Source organism: Thermobia domestica, chromosome 4 (assembly GCF_964235325.1).
Source record: "Thermobia domestica chromosome 4, izTheDome1.hap1.1, whole genome shotgun sequence".
Classification (NCBI taxonomy): domain Eukaryota; kingdom Metazoa; phylum Arthropoda; class Insecta; order Zygentoma; family Lepismatidae; genus Thermobia; species Thermobia domestica.
Window position 1 is genome coordinate 242,448,968 of NC_137457.1, and position 17,572 is coordinate 242,466,539.

General features: G+C 35.0%; 2 protein-coding genes across 6 annotated transcripts in view; both read left to right on the forward strand.

Moving 5' to 3' along the window:
- LOC145683947 (endoglucanase E-4-like) overlaps window positions 1-17,572 on the forward strand; it is a 428,679-nt gene that overhangs the window by 288,181 nt on the left and 122,926 nt on the right. The gene's annotated exons all lie outside the window — the stretch shown is intronic.
- On the forward strand, window positions 1,285-14,411 carry LOC145683946 (endoglucanase E-4-like). 2 transcript variants are annotated; one of them, XM_081755649.1, is made up of 9 exons: window positions 1,285-1,419; window positions 7,162-7,326; window positions 7,748-7,843; window positions 9,094-9,276; window positions 9,636-9,813; window positions 10,054-10,216; window positions 12,545-12,709; window positions 13,221-13,363; window positions 14,038-14,411. In XM_081755649.1, the coding sequence occupies exons 3-9, from the start codon at window positions 7,777-7,779 to the stop codon at window positions 14,246-14,248; spliced, it is 1,110 nt and encodes a 369-aa protein (XP_081611775.1). In that variant the 5' UTR covers window positions 1,285-1,419; window positions 7,162-7,326; window positions 7,748-7,776; the 3' UTR covers window positions 14,249-14,411. The 2 variants fall into 2 exon arrangements, with proteins under 2 accessions (XP_081611775.1, XP_081611774.1); XM_081755648.1 differs by lacking the exon at window positions 1,285-1,419 and adding an exon at window positions 4,195-4,269.

Genomic DNA, 17,572 nt, shown 5'->3' on the forward strand with positions numbered 1-17,572 from the left:
CACTACAGGGACACGAACACAGAAATACTGAGGACAGTTAAAATTACGACCTTGCTCTTCAGAGAAATTTGAACCCCTAGTGGATTGCACCTTATGATCAGAATCTGAATGCCCGAGATCTCTCGGCTAGTGCCACAGGCTCAAATTGCCACAAATACCTCATATGAATATAAGAAAATAAACTAGTAGTTATGAAACATAAACATAGAATTGTCTATTTCTACACGTGTTGATACGATTCAAAGAATGTGAAAATAATTTCTGTCGTCTTTTCTTCTTTGGAAATTAGAAGTATGGTAAAGACGAATGTAAATCGGGACCATCCCTGCAACCGATGACGTATCCTCAACTTGAAGAACGTTTCGTGATATTATCCTCATTGAGGAACGTCTATATTACTTGTTTTTGAGTTAAACAAGGAAATCTCGAGTAAGTCATTAAGTCACTCACACAAGCATTAGTATCTCGTTTATATTTTTCCATGAAACGATTTTAACTAGGTATTAGTTTGGCTGGACGTTTAAGTGGCGCGGTAAGTGAGTGGTTAGCGCATCGAACTTCTATTTGGTATACCCGGGTTCGAATCCCGGCCAAGCTGAAACTTTTTCAAGTGTTTCTGTTTCAATTTCAATTTCAATTCATACTCAGTGTGACAAGCAAGATCTTCTCTTCCCTAGAAAGAAAAAAATGTTGGGATAAGGAAAATTGGAGAAGGTCTGTCAATGGAGACAGTGGTTTACAAACTTATATCCAGCAGTTGTTCTAGATTTGATATTTTCGTCTACTTTCAAGCATTTTCTGATTCATGTGTGATCAGTGTTTTTATTTCTTTGACTATACTGTATATAATGAAATAATACATTACATACATAGCAATATTGAGATTAACATACGATGTTCATTGGACAACACTCTCTGAACCAGAGAAATTCATCTCAGAATGGAGAAATGTTTCGTGCGTCATCTACTCACACGTTTACTTGCATAAAGACTTAACCCAGTGCTACCAACTGCTGTCAGTGCCGAGAAAAGTTACGTGTAAGTTGAGTTGCGTCTGTCTAGGCGTTCTCAGAACTGCAAATAACCTGGACCCCAATAATGAAATTATAACAGTCAGGTGTCCAGGTACTTATGTAAGTGGCTGTACTTTAATGTGTACACTCTACAAAGTGTATGAAAATTAACATTAAATAATAATATAAGAGACATTATTTTAATTTTCTATGCACTTGTGATTGTATTTTGCAGGCAGTGTCATTTTCTATAAGGGCCTGCAGGGAGTTTGGCTACGAGGATATAGTTTAAGGTACTCACCAACTATCTCCATAAAAATTGTTGAGGAAGTACCGCAGGATTATGAGGCATGGATATTTGGATAGGGCACATACTAGTTCCTAAGTGAAATCTTGCCCAACTACGGTAGGTACCATAATATTGGAGCTATGGACCTTTAAAGTTCATTTTTCATGTTTTCGGCAGCCTATAACTCCAAATTAGCGGATTTCTGCACAAAGGTTGATCTATACTTTTTGTCTTATCTTAGTGCCATGAATCACCTCCCAAACGTTGTCCGTGTAGTTTTGAAACATCCTGTATCAGGCCGGTAGCCAGTCCAAAAATGTAGGGGGGCCGGTAGAAGTTGGAGTGTCCCAAGCCAACCATATTATAGTTCATTTGCAAGCCTATCGTGAAAGTTTTAGGGGGCGGTAAAAATTTAGGTGTGGGGGGCTTGACTTGGTTTTTGAAGTCTACTACTATTATTTTTAATGTTTATTTTCTCCCTTTCAGTGTTTTAAAAATATATTATATCCGTCTCTGTGTCTATCGAATAAAAGAGTGTTCCTATTATAACAATACTTGTCTCTATTTGTTAAGCAACCCATAATACTCCAGAAATGTACAGTTCTGCATAACCTACAGGATATCAGGAATATAAATGTATGAAATTCACGGTTTTTCTATTTTTCAAACAAACTATTGTTCTTATTAATTAATTATCAACATGCTTCAAATATTTTATACGTAAAAACATTCCTCTGGAATAGCTTATTCGATGGTGAAAACGGTATCGAAATATGACCAACGGTTCTCAATATAATCACAAAGATACATATATAAACGCAAAACTGATAACCTTTTTTCTAAGTCGGTTAAAAAAGCTTGAAGTTTCAGTTCTGTTTCCGTTGAATGTTGTATTTTAATACTCAAAAATCTAAAGTGCCTATAAAATTATACACCGTTGTGCATAAAAACATTATTTTTTTTTAAACTAAATGTAGTTGGAAAACGTGGCGATTCGACAACCGCTACCGCAACTGCTTGCATAAAAGGGGACTTAAGCTTTGTTGGTTTTGTTATACCGTAGTTCTGTTGCGTTTGTAAATTTCGAAATTGTTGACATGAAGGGGCTTCTGGTGATCAGGCTTTAAGTCATGCAAGAACATTTGAATGGTTTAAATGTTTAAAATATGGCCACAAGTCAGTGGAGGATAACAAACTAGTGGTGTCCGTAGATGAATTTTAGACACAGATTGCGCCCATGAATTATTTTGTGAGGAAGGCTAATTTTTCACTGAAAATAGCACAATCGAACTTTAATCATAGCATAATGATGTTTCCACGAAAGGAAAAAGTTGAATAAAATTTAGTCTACAAGGGAAGTTATCTCAGTGTTTTCACCACCGACTCTTGTCTCTTCTATTACTTTTTTTTTTTTTTTTTTTTTTTGAGGGGATGAATGGTAAATTGCTGTAATTGACCCCAGGTAAAGCGAGGAAATGGACATCTCAGTGACGAACATTCTGCTCAAACGTCGTTATTCACAACTCTGGGAACGATTGCGAAGGTGTCTGAAGGGATCCTGAAAAACAGGAAGCAAACAACCAATGATGTTTGTAATTGAAGTGGACTGTCATACAGAATAAGTCAACGCATTCTAGCGGATGAACTGAATATGAGGTGAATTTGAAAAACAACGAAACCATCGTATTCAGGTCGAAGAACAACATGAGCAGTGTTTCTCACTCACAGTTAATGACAACGCTGAACGTGGGAGACCGGATGAAGGGTGAAGGCCCTGGTGGCATTGTTTGCCTCTCCAACTGTCCTCAGACATGTTGTATTGTAAGCAGGCCGGTAGTCAGTCCAAAAATGTAGGGGGGGGCGGCTGAAGTTAGGGGGGGCCCGATCCAACCATACTACAGTTTAACATCGTATTATAGTTCATTTGCAAACCTACCGTGAAAATTTTAGGGGGGCCAGCTAAAATGTAGGGGGCCCGGCCCCCTAGACCCCCCTGGATACGGGCCTGATTGTAAGGTAGATCAAGTAATAACTTATTATTTTCAATATAAAAAATATTAGCAGTTCGTCACAAAATGTCTCTGCTTCTCCGCTTGACCCCCTAAAAAAGTAAAATTGGCGTCGTCTCTGCTCTCACCAACCCCTAGCACCTTGCAATATCTACCTTCTTCCTAAAATGAAAATCTAGTTACTAGTGCGTATTTTTTTGAAACTTCATTGAAGAAATCCACACGGAATCGCACCAGTTCTTGAACAGGCAGCGGAATTCCAGTAATGTTTCTACCAATGGTAAAATTGCTGGAATCTTTACGTACAAGCCTGAGGTGATAGCTTTTGAAGGTGAGGGTGAAAATTACGATTTTTTTCTTTAATGATGAAATTCTCCTAAAGTTTGAGTGGCGCCTTATATTTTAATACTTCAATCTATTTAATTATGTTATCTTTGTGTAAACTTAGAAGGACTTGATACTTATTGTTGTCATTGAAAATCTCACAGCTGCTACCATTGAAAAATCACAACTGAATTGTTTGTTTTAGAACTTATAGTTAAAGGTCTGAAGGCGAATTTAACATACGTGACCTTGCAATGGCAACCAGAAGAATACAATCTTGTATTATCTAATACGATATCTTCAAAAAGGCTTTCATTAAGTAATAATGATTATATCATTAACAACTAATACATACATCGCAATTTGAACACTTGGGTTATTAGGTCAAACAAAACACGCGACACACTCATCATGGGTTAATTGTGTTTCAATTGTTTAATTAATGAAGTATTATTATCTAGACGTGAAGAGACAATGGAGTTTGTGATTATCAATAGATAACTGAAGTTATTTCAGAATTTGGGTACAAACTTAAGGTATAAATACAGTTTCCTGACACCAGTTAAGTTGTCCTGTCTCATCTTCATCATGTGGAAGTCAGCTCTCGTTGGTTTGTTCCTCGTTGCCTCTGCCAGTAAGTTTCCTTGTAATTCTAACAATTAATTAATTACGCAAGATATACTCAAACAACATAGAAAGAAATCGCGAATAAATGCTATATTTTTGCGATAATTTGCCATTTTATGGTTGCTTCTTAAGTTTTGCACATCTTTCTACGGGAACTGTAACGCTACCATTCTTTATCCAGTGTCAACTCAAGGTAGGGTCGACCTAATCGATTTTTTTTTTATTTGGTCACAGTTTTCATTAGCATATTTTGCCCGTTGTTTCATGTGTATGAAACAATCGTTCCTACTATTTCTAATTAAAAAAATATAGGATTAGGACTTAGATTTCTGGGTTTTCGGCATCTGTGGCCGTATTAGCCCGTCACGTATGAGAATGACGTTCCACGACGATCACACTATCCGAGGAAAGTGAAGGGAGGAAGGATTGGAGAAGGACGGAAGCGGCCTGTGACCTGTATATTAAGTACCATCCCGGCATCTGCCTGGTGTGAATGAGGAAAACCTCACTAAGGATGGCTACACTGAAAAAACTTTTACATGTTTTCGATCGAGTGTCCACACCGGGAATGGAGCCCGGGACTATTCGCTCCAAAGGCAAAAGCATTAACGATTACGCTACACGAGGCTACTTTTAAAAACTATGATTTTGATGTTTTTCCTTCATTATTGATAATTTCCATCATACTTATTATTTAGTGCTAATTATACTGCTTAACGTAGATGAATGAATTTAAGGTAATATTTTGGCAAATTAGTGACACAAGAACACAACAATATCATATAAACTGTCACTTTTAAAATTTATTTTACCATTTTCGCTGACACTTTTGACATTTTCCAAGTAGTATGTAAATAAAGGAATAAGTTTGTCACCTCAGGAGTTCGGGGTCCCTAGATTGATTCCAGTTTTTGCCAACTGGGCTTAGTGGTGGATAAACACCGTGTTTTCTCGGGATTCTCTCGTTTATTCTCACTTTCGTCTATCAACCATTCATCAATGTTTCCTTTAGTCTTGGTGGAATACTAAACTTGATCTTTTTTTACTGTTAGGAAAAGACAAGTAGATATAATCGGCTTGCTAAAAGTGTATTTTGCTATACAGACAATACATAAATGCTATTTTCTTCCAGAAAAATAGAAACTGTTAATTATAATTGTCAACACGTGATACTACAGTAGGGGACACTTCTAAATGGTACACCTTAGCCGTAAATCTCCATATGGCTGTACCATTTAGAATTGTCTCCAGCTGTACAATGCTATGGGACCTACCGCAGACGGACCAATACTTCACTTAGGAACTAATATGTGCGCTATTCAGAAATACATGTTTCAGAATCCTAAGGTACTCATGCAACAATTTTTATAGAGAGAGTTTGGCTATGGGCATATAATTTAAAATACCCAGCAACTACTTCTATAGAAGTTGTTGCGGAAGTACCACAGGATTCTGAAACATGCATATTTGGATAGGGTGCATACTACTTCCCAAGTGAAGTCTTGAGCCGACTAAGGTAGATCCCATAGTTTCGGAGCTATGAACCTTTAAATTTAATTCTTTTCATGTTTTCGGTAGCCTATAACTCTGAAAGGAAGCATTTGTGCACCCAAGTTGGTCAATACTATTTGTCTTATCTTGGTGTCAGGAATCATCTTTCAAACGTTGTCGGTGTTGTTTTGAAACACCCTGTATAATTTAGTTCATCTCAGTAATAACGATCGTTCGTGTAAATCTTATCTTTGGATTTTTTTCATTAAATGCTACTAATATTGAAGAATTTCGTCACAATTGCCAGGTTTTTTTTTTTTTTTTTTTTTTTACTTATCACACAGTCTCCCTCATTTCTAACATTAATATGTTCTCAGGTTCATGAAAAAATAAATAAATAAATTGAAGCACTTCTTGGAGGACTTTAAAAAAGTAGACCTACATAAACATTTAGTGTTATATCATTTCTTTATTTTTGCTACTTTTGTTTCATAATTAGGCCTTTTATGGTATTGGTTACAAAGAAAATTGTGTTTGTATTTACTTGCCATAATTACTTTGACATAAAATCACATTTTCATCGCGAGTCAGTTTCTCATCATTTATAATCTGATACTAAGAGGGAACAAGAGTTCATACAGCTAGGATGGATAATGGACTACAGTTTAACATAGATTATATACACTTTTTATTATATGACTCGGTCTATGATTTTTTTCTTAAATGACACAATAGTTCAAAGTGAACGACAGATACCGTACTTTAACGCAGCTGTATTAGTGGAATCATAATGAATATATGAAAGTTGTAATGTACTATATTCATAGTTGATTTCCTTATGGAGGTTCAAATTTTAATACCGTACAAACTTCGAATTATTACAGACTTTAACTTACGACTTCAAAAAGCCCATGAGGCTTGCATCGAAATAACTTGTTTAACATTTGATCATTTGCTAGTACTATATTTGGTAACTTTTAATTTACTTATCTATTTTTAACTTCTACACATTGCGATTCACAATATTAAGTATGATAATTAATATATGCGATCTTTTATTTCGATTTCTGGTAGGAGCTGGCACTAATCCTATGTTAAGCTATAGATCCGTGTCTCATACATCCGTCGTGCTGAAAGGAACGCTATATTTCAAATTAAGAAACCATTAAATTAATTATACTTTTTCTTCGGAAACTGAACGAGTCACTTCATGGTTTCAAAATATTAATACACTTTACGAGATTGATTGTTTTTAATTCTGAAGTTGGAATAAATAAACATAGCAAATGCGCAATTCTTCAAGTAAATTATTTAAAAAAAGACATGATTGATTTAATTGTAATAAAGGGTGAGAAGTATGAAATACATATTTAATTATAACTAACAATGTACGTACTTTCCTTTTCAGCTGCGCAGTACAACTACGCAGAGGTATTGGCCAAATCTTTGTTGTTCTATGAGGCTGAGAGGTCAGGAAAACTTCCATCCGACAACCGTATTCCATGGAGGGGAGACTCTGCTCTCAACGACAAGGGAAACAACGGTGAAGATCTCACAGGAGGATACTACGATGGTAAGAACATACGAAATTCAAACATTGAATTGCTCTTTCGGTAGCATTATATTTGAAATCTGTTTTCAATTCTTCTATTTTAAAGCTGAAAACTTTTTTCACTTATATCTAACTTTTTTCACTTATAATCAAGTTTGTTACAGCTATTTTATAACTATGTAAACATATTATCGATAATAACACATCACGATTCAAGAAGAATTCATCATAATTTACTTTTTGATTGTTGTGTTAATAGATTATGAATACACAAGAGATACGTAATTACAAAAAAGATATTCTATTTCAATATAAATTCATAATTTTGCTTTTATATTTATTAATTAAAATATTAAGAATATAGCATAATAACAATGTACATTAATCTCTATAGTTACTTAATCCATTCACTACACTATAAAAATGCTTTTGTTGCTTACAGCTGGTGACCATGTGAAATTCAACTTCCCTATGGCTTATTCCGTGACTGTTCTTGCATGGGGTTACCTCTCCAACAAGGCTGCCTACGATGCTGCAGGTTAGTATTATATTTATTATACTACAAAACATCTTTCGTTTTTCTGTGCTCGATAAAATAAAGAAATTTCAGTAAAATACATCGCATATGAGAATTCCAGTGAAAGAACGTGCCAGGGAAAGAATCTCTTCAAGAAATCTGTGTTATATACGATTCAACCATAGTAATTTGTACATATTATATGTACCAATAACGTAAACACGTTTATATCAATTTTTCCGGGTTAATTTTCAAGTTTCTTCTTTTATCTACCTGTTTCACTGAAGATTTAATATTTAAATCAATTCAATAAATTTTATTGAATTTGTGTATATAGTTACCGTCAGACATAGCTATAATTTAATATTTCAACACAAATATTAAGGATATTTTGAAGAAATTTTATTCTGCTGATACTATAAATGTAATGACTATAGGTGTACTATAGTACTGAAGAAATATCTAACCACTTAATGTCATGCAGTAAATTGCAGATTGAGCCATATATTCAACATTCTACTAGCTTTAATCGTAATTTTACACGTGACAATCGTTGGAGGAAAGTAGGAAAATAACAGAAATGCAAAGGGGTTCAAATGAACAGTACTGAAGAACACAGATTATCCAGCGACACATAAGATTTTACTTTGAAGGGAGAAGAAAGGAAAGATTTTCTACCGATATAAGTACATATTTAAGGTGTTTATTAGTATATTACTATTCTGTTGATCAAAAATGTATTTATTTCAACTCAGGGAGGGGTTAATGGACCTCCTCTATCCTTTAAAAGGAGTTACTACTTTCCTTCTATTTCTAAGAGATAAAGAGAAACAAATACTTCGTTGTAGTCAGAAAATCGAGTATTTCTTTTAAGCTTTTAAGCAATAATCAAACAAAGGACTAAAAATGGGCCTCAAAAATAGGTAGTGCCGGGCAAAATAAACCCTTTTGACTTTTGAACGACACAAAATAGAAAACAATGTAGTTGAAAATCTCGATACTGAAAGAAAGAAAACTTTTGCTTTCATCTTTTAGTTTAACGTAGGCCTACCATTCTACCGTTAAATATGTCATACAAATTATACATGCTCTGACTAGAGAAGGAAAACACGTCGTTCTTTAAAAAGGCAAGAAGGCACTTAAGAACAATGTAGCGCAGTGTACACTTTCGTACTAGAATAGGTTGAGGTGCGAAATACTTATTTTAATAATCCTTTTGAATATGTAACATCCACTCACTTATCTCTCATTTTATTGTTACTTTTGTACAGGTCAAACTCAGTATTTGAAGAATACCTTGAAGTGGGGCACAGATTACTTCATCAAGTGTCACGTGAGTGCCAATGAATTGTACGGACAGGTAGGCGATGGAAACACCGACCACGCTTACTGGGGAAGACCAGAAGATATGACAATGAACAGACCTGCTTGGAAGATTGATACTTCTCACCCAGGTATGAAAGGGTCTTTTCCTATAAGAAACCATTCTTATTTCTCAGATCATATCAACGTATAAGATGAATGCAATTCATTATTATATTTTGTTCTTTCTCACGTTATATTAAAAAAATTGCTAATTATATAGAGGAATACAGTTGTTAAAAACTAATTTTTCCTTCATAATTACAATGATATTTTTCATATGCTTAATTATATCAAACGTCAATTTTGTTTTAAAGCAAATGTTAATCTTAGCTCCTTAATCTTTTAATTTTTTATCTTCTTCTACTCTTTTCTTTGCATTTTAAGTATAACTGGACCTGTTCCTTTTCGTATGATTGCTAATATGTTCCTCTGAACCTAATTTTTAAAGGATCTGATCTTGCTGGAGAGACCGCCGCCGCCATGGCAGCTACAGCCGCTGTGTTCCAAGATTCTGATGCCGGCTACGCCTCTACCCTGATCAACCACGCTAAGCAGCTCTTCCAGTTTGCTCTTAACTACAGAGGAAAGTACTCCGACTCCATCCAGAACGCTGCTCAATTCTACAGGTGAGTACATCAAAAAAGAAAATTATTTTAGTTTTCTTGTAAGAGTTTGTTAATTCTTAACGAGAACCGGTGAATTTATATAGTTAAAGGTGTTAACCCACGAAAGAATTAAATTTTACTAATAAATATTTTGCAAATATAAATTTTAAAATTTCTATAATATAAATAATATAGATCTATGATATAAATCTTAAGTGTTTAATATATCATTCTAAATTTTTCTTATTTTCACTGTTATAGCTCTTCTGAAATCAAGGATGAAATTGTATGGGCTGCAGTTTGGCTGTACAAGGCTACAAACGACCAATCTTACTTGGACCAAGCCGAGAGCTTGTACAGTTCATTGGGTCTGGACTTCCAACCATCTGAATTCTCATGGAACGACAAGACAGTTGGAGTACAGGTGAGTTTATATTCAGAACAATTGTATACTCTTCAACTCAATGCATATTATACTTTCGTCAACTCCTAATAGCAGAATAACATTTAATTGTCTGATGGATTTTCATCAGCCTTACAGTATTCTTACAGTTCTTTCGATAGATTGCACTCAATAAAGCAGGGCATTTTTTATGCTACTTTTTTTTTTATCCAAATGGATACCCAGGCACTTGGATTCCCAGGCCCACTAATTTGAATACCAAGTGCATTTCATAAATCTAAATTACTGGAAGAGTACTTGAACAATAAATTATTTGAATTACTATACATTTAAAATTACTTCAATACACTTTGGTTTTGTGACTATATGTATTATCTTGTATTTTATGGATAGGTATAAAGTTGGAGAGCTTCATTCTTGAAATTTTAGATATTTCTCTTTTCTTCGTTTCGCATATTCATTTGTCTACCTCGAGATCCTTGCACTTTTATTCTACTCTAATACAGACAAAGTTAATAGACGGACTAAGAAACGTTGGAGCCGAACTCTCACATGTAACGGTCCAAATGACGCTTGGTTTATATACTTTTCGAATAGTATCTGAAAGAAAATAACAGAAGAAAACAATTTGCTGTTTGGATATTTAATTTTTATGAAATGGAATTTGTACATATCTTTAGCTTACAACATTGTTTTGGTTCGTTGCAATTAAGACATTATTTCTAATAAAATATTGTAAATAGAACTTTTACAATTTTGCGAAACACTGCGTTGCGACGATAGCCAGTTGTGTTTCTGACGTGGCAACCTTAGAACGAAAACGGCGAGATGTAGAGCAAGAAGGAGCTACTGATTTGGAGTGTTGACGCCGATGGCTTTTTAGTGAAAATCTTTCAAAGCCAGGCTTGTCGTCTGTCATCTATAAAATAGGCCCATGTGTTAGAATATATTTGAGGCTAAGCTAACTTGTTTATTGAAGAGGGGGTTATGGTAAATAGGAAGGAACTAGAGCGACAGAATTAGTTAAGCTCGCCATGTTTGTTTTGTTTTGCTGCTTGCATGTTTTCTGGAGACAATTAAATATCGAGTTTCCTAGAATCCATTTCCGTTTTATTGAAAAGAAGCGATCACACACTATTTCTCCTTTAAAGTCAGATTGCCTTTTATTCTTTACCACTATATGATTGTTTCACACAACCTACCATAACACCAATCTACTATGCACTACCTAGGTATATGTTGATATTCATTTCATGCGACGCATATTAAGTTATAAACTTTGATAAAACAACTTTTGACTTTTTGCTTAAGTTGGGTTATATTGAATGCATTGATTATACATTCATAATTTTAAGTCTTTATTTTAGAGGCCTGTTGAGACTAGCTTTCTGCTACTCCTGAGCTAGACCTGTCGAGACTAGCTTTCAGCTATTCTTGAGCTACACTCGTGCATTCGTAATTTGGATCGGTTTCCAGAGATTCCCAATTCTCATTATCGCCCAATTCCAGTCTTCTCAAAAATTATTCTCTTTAACCTAACCTGTTTTATCCTGGCCCAACATTTCTTGCCAACCACACATTTCGTGTCTGTTATGGGTAATATTGGTAATTGAGATATTTTCAGGCAAATCTTCTGACATAATTAATAGGTGGCACAAACTTGTAAGAAAGTAAGTGATTATCCATTAGAGTCTAAGCGTAAAGAAATATTTTAACAAGTACACAGTAACTTTCAGTGGAGGATTTATGCCGGCTGGCAAGGGGGCTGAGCTTCTCCAAAATTCTAGGATTTCTATAGAAAACGAATCAAATGTTACTCATAAACCTTCAAGCCCCTCACCCTAAAATTTTCGGCTTTCTAAACACGAAGTATTCCTAAGAGAAGCCCCTACCAAAATATCTTTCTAAATGTGTCGCTGGTTACTTTTGTGCCCATCCCTTTTTTCCTTATACTCAGATATTAGAAGCTCTAATACTCTCTATTAGAATAATAAGAGCTCTAATAAGAAGATGATAGTCACTGTGTATTTTTCCGTTTTTCTTCAGCTTCTTAAATATTGCCAGAAGCTTTTCCTTTTCTTTAGTAATTTGACGATCAGTGAGATACTATAAAACGATTGAGTTTGCGACGATTAAATTGTTAAAAAGAATCCCTTATGTTACAAAGCGTAACAAAGTGTAAACCTTTTTCATGCTCTGTAGCGTTTGAATTTTGCTATGTGTGTCAAGGGCCCTTTTGTCCCTGGATACCCAATAGCGATTTCTTAAAAAATGCACTGCAATAAAGTATCTAATGACTCTGAAAATAAGGTTCTGAGATAGCATTTTTTCTGCTTATGCTCTCCATAGCTTCTGTTGGCCGAGCTTACTGGTAAGAGCAACTACATAAGCCGTGTCACTGGATTCTGTGACTACATGAAGAACAGTCAGCAGAAAACTCCCAAGGGATTGCTCTACATCAGTCAATGGGGAACTCTCAGACATGCTAACAACATCGCTTGGATCTGCTTGGAGGTATGGTTAATACTTATATTCTTCTTTTAGATTACAGGTCACTGAAATTTTGTATTCATTTTTGGAACTTTCTTTAATTCGTTTAACTTCAATGAAATACACGTTCTTCCTTAACTTCCTTTTCATTGTTATAGAAAAACGTTTCCAACTCACTACCCTCGAACAAATGTATTCGATCTGTTTATTTTTCATTTGTATTCTCATTCTCATGGATAAGTAAATTTTACTTATAAATACATTAGTAGAAAATTATTGAGAGATATGAGCTGATTTCAAATATACGTTTCCTTCTGTATTGTTTATAACATTTTCGTGTTAAAACATATGTTCAAGTTTGTTCTTGACTTAATCTTAGAAACTCATGATATATTTCAGTAAAAATATAACTTGTTTACCATCATGTATGAAAATGATTTTCATCTTTATGATTGAGATAATTGAAAAATCCATATTGATGACGTTGAAGTCACTATATGAAACAATTGTTAACATAGATTGCTTTGAACTGCAGGCTGCAAACAAATTGAACGTCAACACTGACAGCTACAGACAATTTGCCAAGAGCCAGGTTGACTACGCTTTGGGATCTTCTGGCAGAAGCTACGTTGTTGGATACGGAAACAACCCACCAACTCATGAACAACACAGAGCCGCGTAAGTACAGTCATATATTCGAATATGATTTTCAATTTTGGTACAAGAGAGTTCCATCCTGGCTATAGGATTAGCATACAAACTTTCGGTGCAGGAGAAGTAGGTTCGACTCCGGGTAGGAGCTCATGTGCTTCGGACCCTACATAAAGCTGTAATTCCATATCTCATATACCCAGGGTGCTGAAAGGAGCGCTAAACTCAAAATCGACTACTCATATAATCAATATCGTTACACATTGGTTTATACAAGATTACATGCTGGTTTCTGACACAACGTTGATAGTAAAGTAAGCAAATTTATAAACGCATACTTAAGAATTTTATTGACTTTGAAGAATTGTACATAGCCTGTATATTAGAAAAAAAAATGAAATGAAATTTTTAAGTTTTAAGTTTTACGTCCCACGCTTATGCTGCTTAGGCTAAAGGAGACGGTGATGATGAGTAATGAATGAAATGGTGGAATGAAGAAAGTGGGAGCAAACGGAAGAATCCCGGGAAAACCCACGCACACGGTGTTTGTCCACCACAAAGTTCCACTTGGCGGGGGCTGGGATCGAACCCGGGATCCCAAGCACCAGAGGTGAACGTGTATATTAGAAGAAATTGATTACTCTTATTGATCATACAATTGAATATTTTTAATTACGTATTGATTTTACTTTCCTTTGTAGTTCTTGCCCTGACCGCCCAGCCACCTGCGACTGGAATGTCTACAACGGTGGCCAACCTAACTACCAAGTGTTGAATGGTGCCATGGTTGGAGGCCCTGACCAGAATGACAACTACCAAGACGTGAGGAGTGACTACGTCCACAATGAAGTGGCCTGCGATTACAACGCTGCCTTCACTGGCTCTTTGGCTGCTCTCAGCGCTCTCTACTAAGTGATAGTATCTTTCTTCCAAAGTAATATCATGGCAATGACTTCAGGATCCAATAAACTTACAACATTTTGGAACCGAATTTCTAACACTGAAAAAAAGCAAATACTAACTTATGCATTACTTTAGTAAAAAAAAATAAAGTTATGTTGATTTAGTCAATGAATGTTGAACTTTTCATTTATCACATAATTATATTAAATACACCTTAGGTCTATTAATTATTTGGCGGGTATTTTAACAAATGCTCTAGTTGAAGAAAAACATGCTAAAAAAAGTGTCAGGTATCAATATATGATATGGGCACTAAAAAGATATATCGAAGAAATCATTGTTACGTCCAATCAATTGACTTTTACTTAGGTTCAAGCACCAAGGCTATACGGTACAGAACCTCGAGTTTTAATCGAGCTTGGAGCTCCATCGAGGAGCAAACTCATCACGATGCTCACCGAAATCGTGCATATTGACCACGATGAGGAACCAGTATTAGTATGGAGAACAATGTGGAATGTCCTATCTGCCAAGGAAGTAGATATACGCCTGTTTGTGAGTCTTCCATTCCTGTACTAACTGGTAGGGGGAATCGGAAAATTAAATTAGTCGAAACTATAGTATTGTGAGAAGAAGCAATGAAAGTTTGAAATACACTACGTAAGAAGGAATAATGCATAGTGTAGACAAGTGATGACAATATAAGAGAAACACTAAAGAATCTACGAAACAAAGAAACATATAGAAAATTCGAAGTGGGAACACAGAATTCAATTGGTGTAAAGACATCAAGGACAATGCATTCGTGGCAAAGTGGTCATGGTCTAATTGTTAAGGTAATCAACTACGAACCTGAAGGACCATATTTGGAACCACTCATAGTGTTCGTGGACGTTTTTAAAATTATTTTTACCATTCTTTACGCTCCAAACGTTCTAATGTTTTACTCTAAAGCACAAACGTCATTGTGGTTGACTATATAACTTTGAAAATTAAGTTTGTATGATTATAAAATGTAGAAATGTTTAGTTGGGAGATAAAAGTAAGGGGGCAGCACAATTATTCCCGGGAAGTATGTGCAGTTGCACCATGCATGTTGTTTACAGCATACCGTCCAAACTTTCATTCTGACAAGTAACACCATATATCATACCTCGTCCACGTGCTCATCAAGAGTTGACAGCACCTTGGCGTGGTGAAATTATAGCTCATGTGCCACAAGGCCATAATGCATCTTAAATCACCAGAACAATTTGCTGTGATGGACAAACGGCTTACAACTGTTTAAATCGACAACACAATGATGGAGTTAAATAGTTCAAATTTTCGTTCAGATCAGATAGTACTAGGGCAACAATTAAACCTGAGGATGAAGTATTGACATACGTCAGGAGTAATCTAATGTACCATAGACTCAGTCTTGCAAGGCAAGGCTGTAGAGAAAGTTTGCTCCCACGAAATCTTACAGCTAAAAACTAAAGGAAGCCTGCTTGAGGAACCGTCGCCCTGTCATCAGTGCCGTAACAATGGGCGGTGCAAGCGGTGCAACGCACCAGGGCCCCCAAGTCTAGGGGCCCCGTAGAGTCCGTTAATTACTCAGTAGACTACTGAATACTTATATTTTATTACTCACTTCTTATGTGCGAGAGAAAATAATTGTCAATTTTAAAATTGCCAGCAATTTTAGTAATATTTTTTCAATTATTTTAGGGTCCCCCAACCTAGAGTCCTCGCTGAACCCTTTTATTATTCAGTGCTGAATACTTATATTGTCATTCACTTCTTATATTGTTATTACTCCACTTCATCTTGTTGGGAAAAAATCCCAACACACAAACACACACACACACACACACATATATATATATATATATATATATATATATATATATATATATATATATATATATATATATATATATATATATATATATATATATATATATATATATATATATATATATATATATATATATTGTTTTTGTCCCCCCAGCCCAAACCTATAGGACCATTTCTTATGTGCAAGAAATAATCATTGTGGTGAAATTCCAGATTACTTACAACTTTCGTAGCTTTTTTTTTTTTTTTTTCGTTTTTGGAGTACCCAAGCCCAGGAGTCCTTGCTAAACCCGTTTATTACTCGGTACTGTATACTTATATTCTGTTATAGGAAGAATTAATCATTGTGAAATTTTAGATTATTTTCGTAACATGTTTTATGTTTTTGGGTCAACAAACCTAGGGACCCACTGAACCCGTTTATTACTCACACGGGAGGTCCCACAAGTTGTCGCTAAAATCTGAATGTCACATAGCACATCTGATAGAGCATCATGAGAAATGAACATGAGCAAAATTTAAGGTGCTATGGACCAGAAGGATAGGGACTACGGGGATTCAAAATTTGAATGTCCAATGATTTATATCATGGAATTAGCTATGTTTAAAGTAAATATCTTGAAAACCGTTAAAGCAATCAAAACAAAAGTTGCACAATGTAATGAGAACAAAATGCCCTATCGGAAACCATAAACATTGTTGCCATGGGTGAAACAGTGTTGCCAGCTCAGCATAAAAATATTTTATTATAAATAGCATTATATACAAGTGTGCACAGATTTAAAATGCTGTGTTATCACTAAACCTAACAGTGAAGTGTAGTTGTACAGTGTTGCACACTATTGGAACTACGTGTGCTGAAAATGTACAATGGAGAAGTCTGATATGTGGCAATAGATGGTAATAAAGGAATCTGGAATCTGGGAGATGAAAAAATCCCAAATATTACCTCTACCCCCTGAAAGTGTCTCCATACAGGTTTTCAAAAATGTCAAAAAATTGCATTTTTTCAGTTACAGTGATTATTAAAAATTGTTATAAAATGGTTAATATGTGAACTAGAGACGTGAAACAAACACCATTGGAAAGCTTAAAGATTGCTCTACAAGTTGTACTATATTAAAAGACCTGTAAAATAAAAAATAACGCTTTAAAAATTCAAATTCAAATTTGAATTTTGAATTTGGCATAGAAATGTCCCTCTAATTTTTTTCAAAATTGTCCAGATTGTAGTCTCATATGTGTACTAAAACACCACAAAGTTGCATTTTGGGCACTCAATGGGGTCCGATTCAAAATTCAACATAAACCAAGCATTGCACGATATTGACCATGTGAATATCGGGATTCAGATCGATAGCCATTTGCCTGGAGTTATTTACCTGTAGCATCAAAGGAATTTATATTCAATTTCATTTTTTTCTTGATCATTTGAATTTACATAATTTCATTTGAATTTACATAATTATCCACCTTTCGAGTTATTTAGGAAGG

Excerpts from the sequence above, each read along its gene's own strand:
- LOC145683946 (XM_081755648.1), top strand. The coding sequence starts at position 4,224 with ATGTGGAAGTCAGCTCTCGTTGGTTTGTTCCTCGTTGCCTCTGCCA. Across the intron at positions 10,217-12,544 it reads ACAAGACAGTTGGAGTACAG|CTTCTGTTGGCCGAGCTTAC; the intron begins GTGAGTTTATAT and ends TGCTCTCCATAG. Across the intron at positions 13,364-14,037 it reads CATGAACAACACAGAGCCGC|TTCTTGCCCTGACCGCCCAG; the intron begins GTAAGTACAGTC and ends TTTCCTTTGTAG.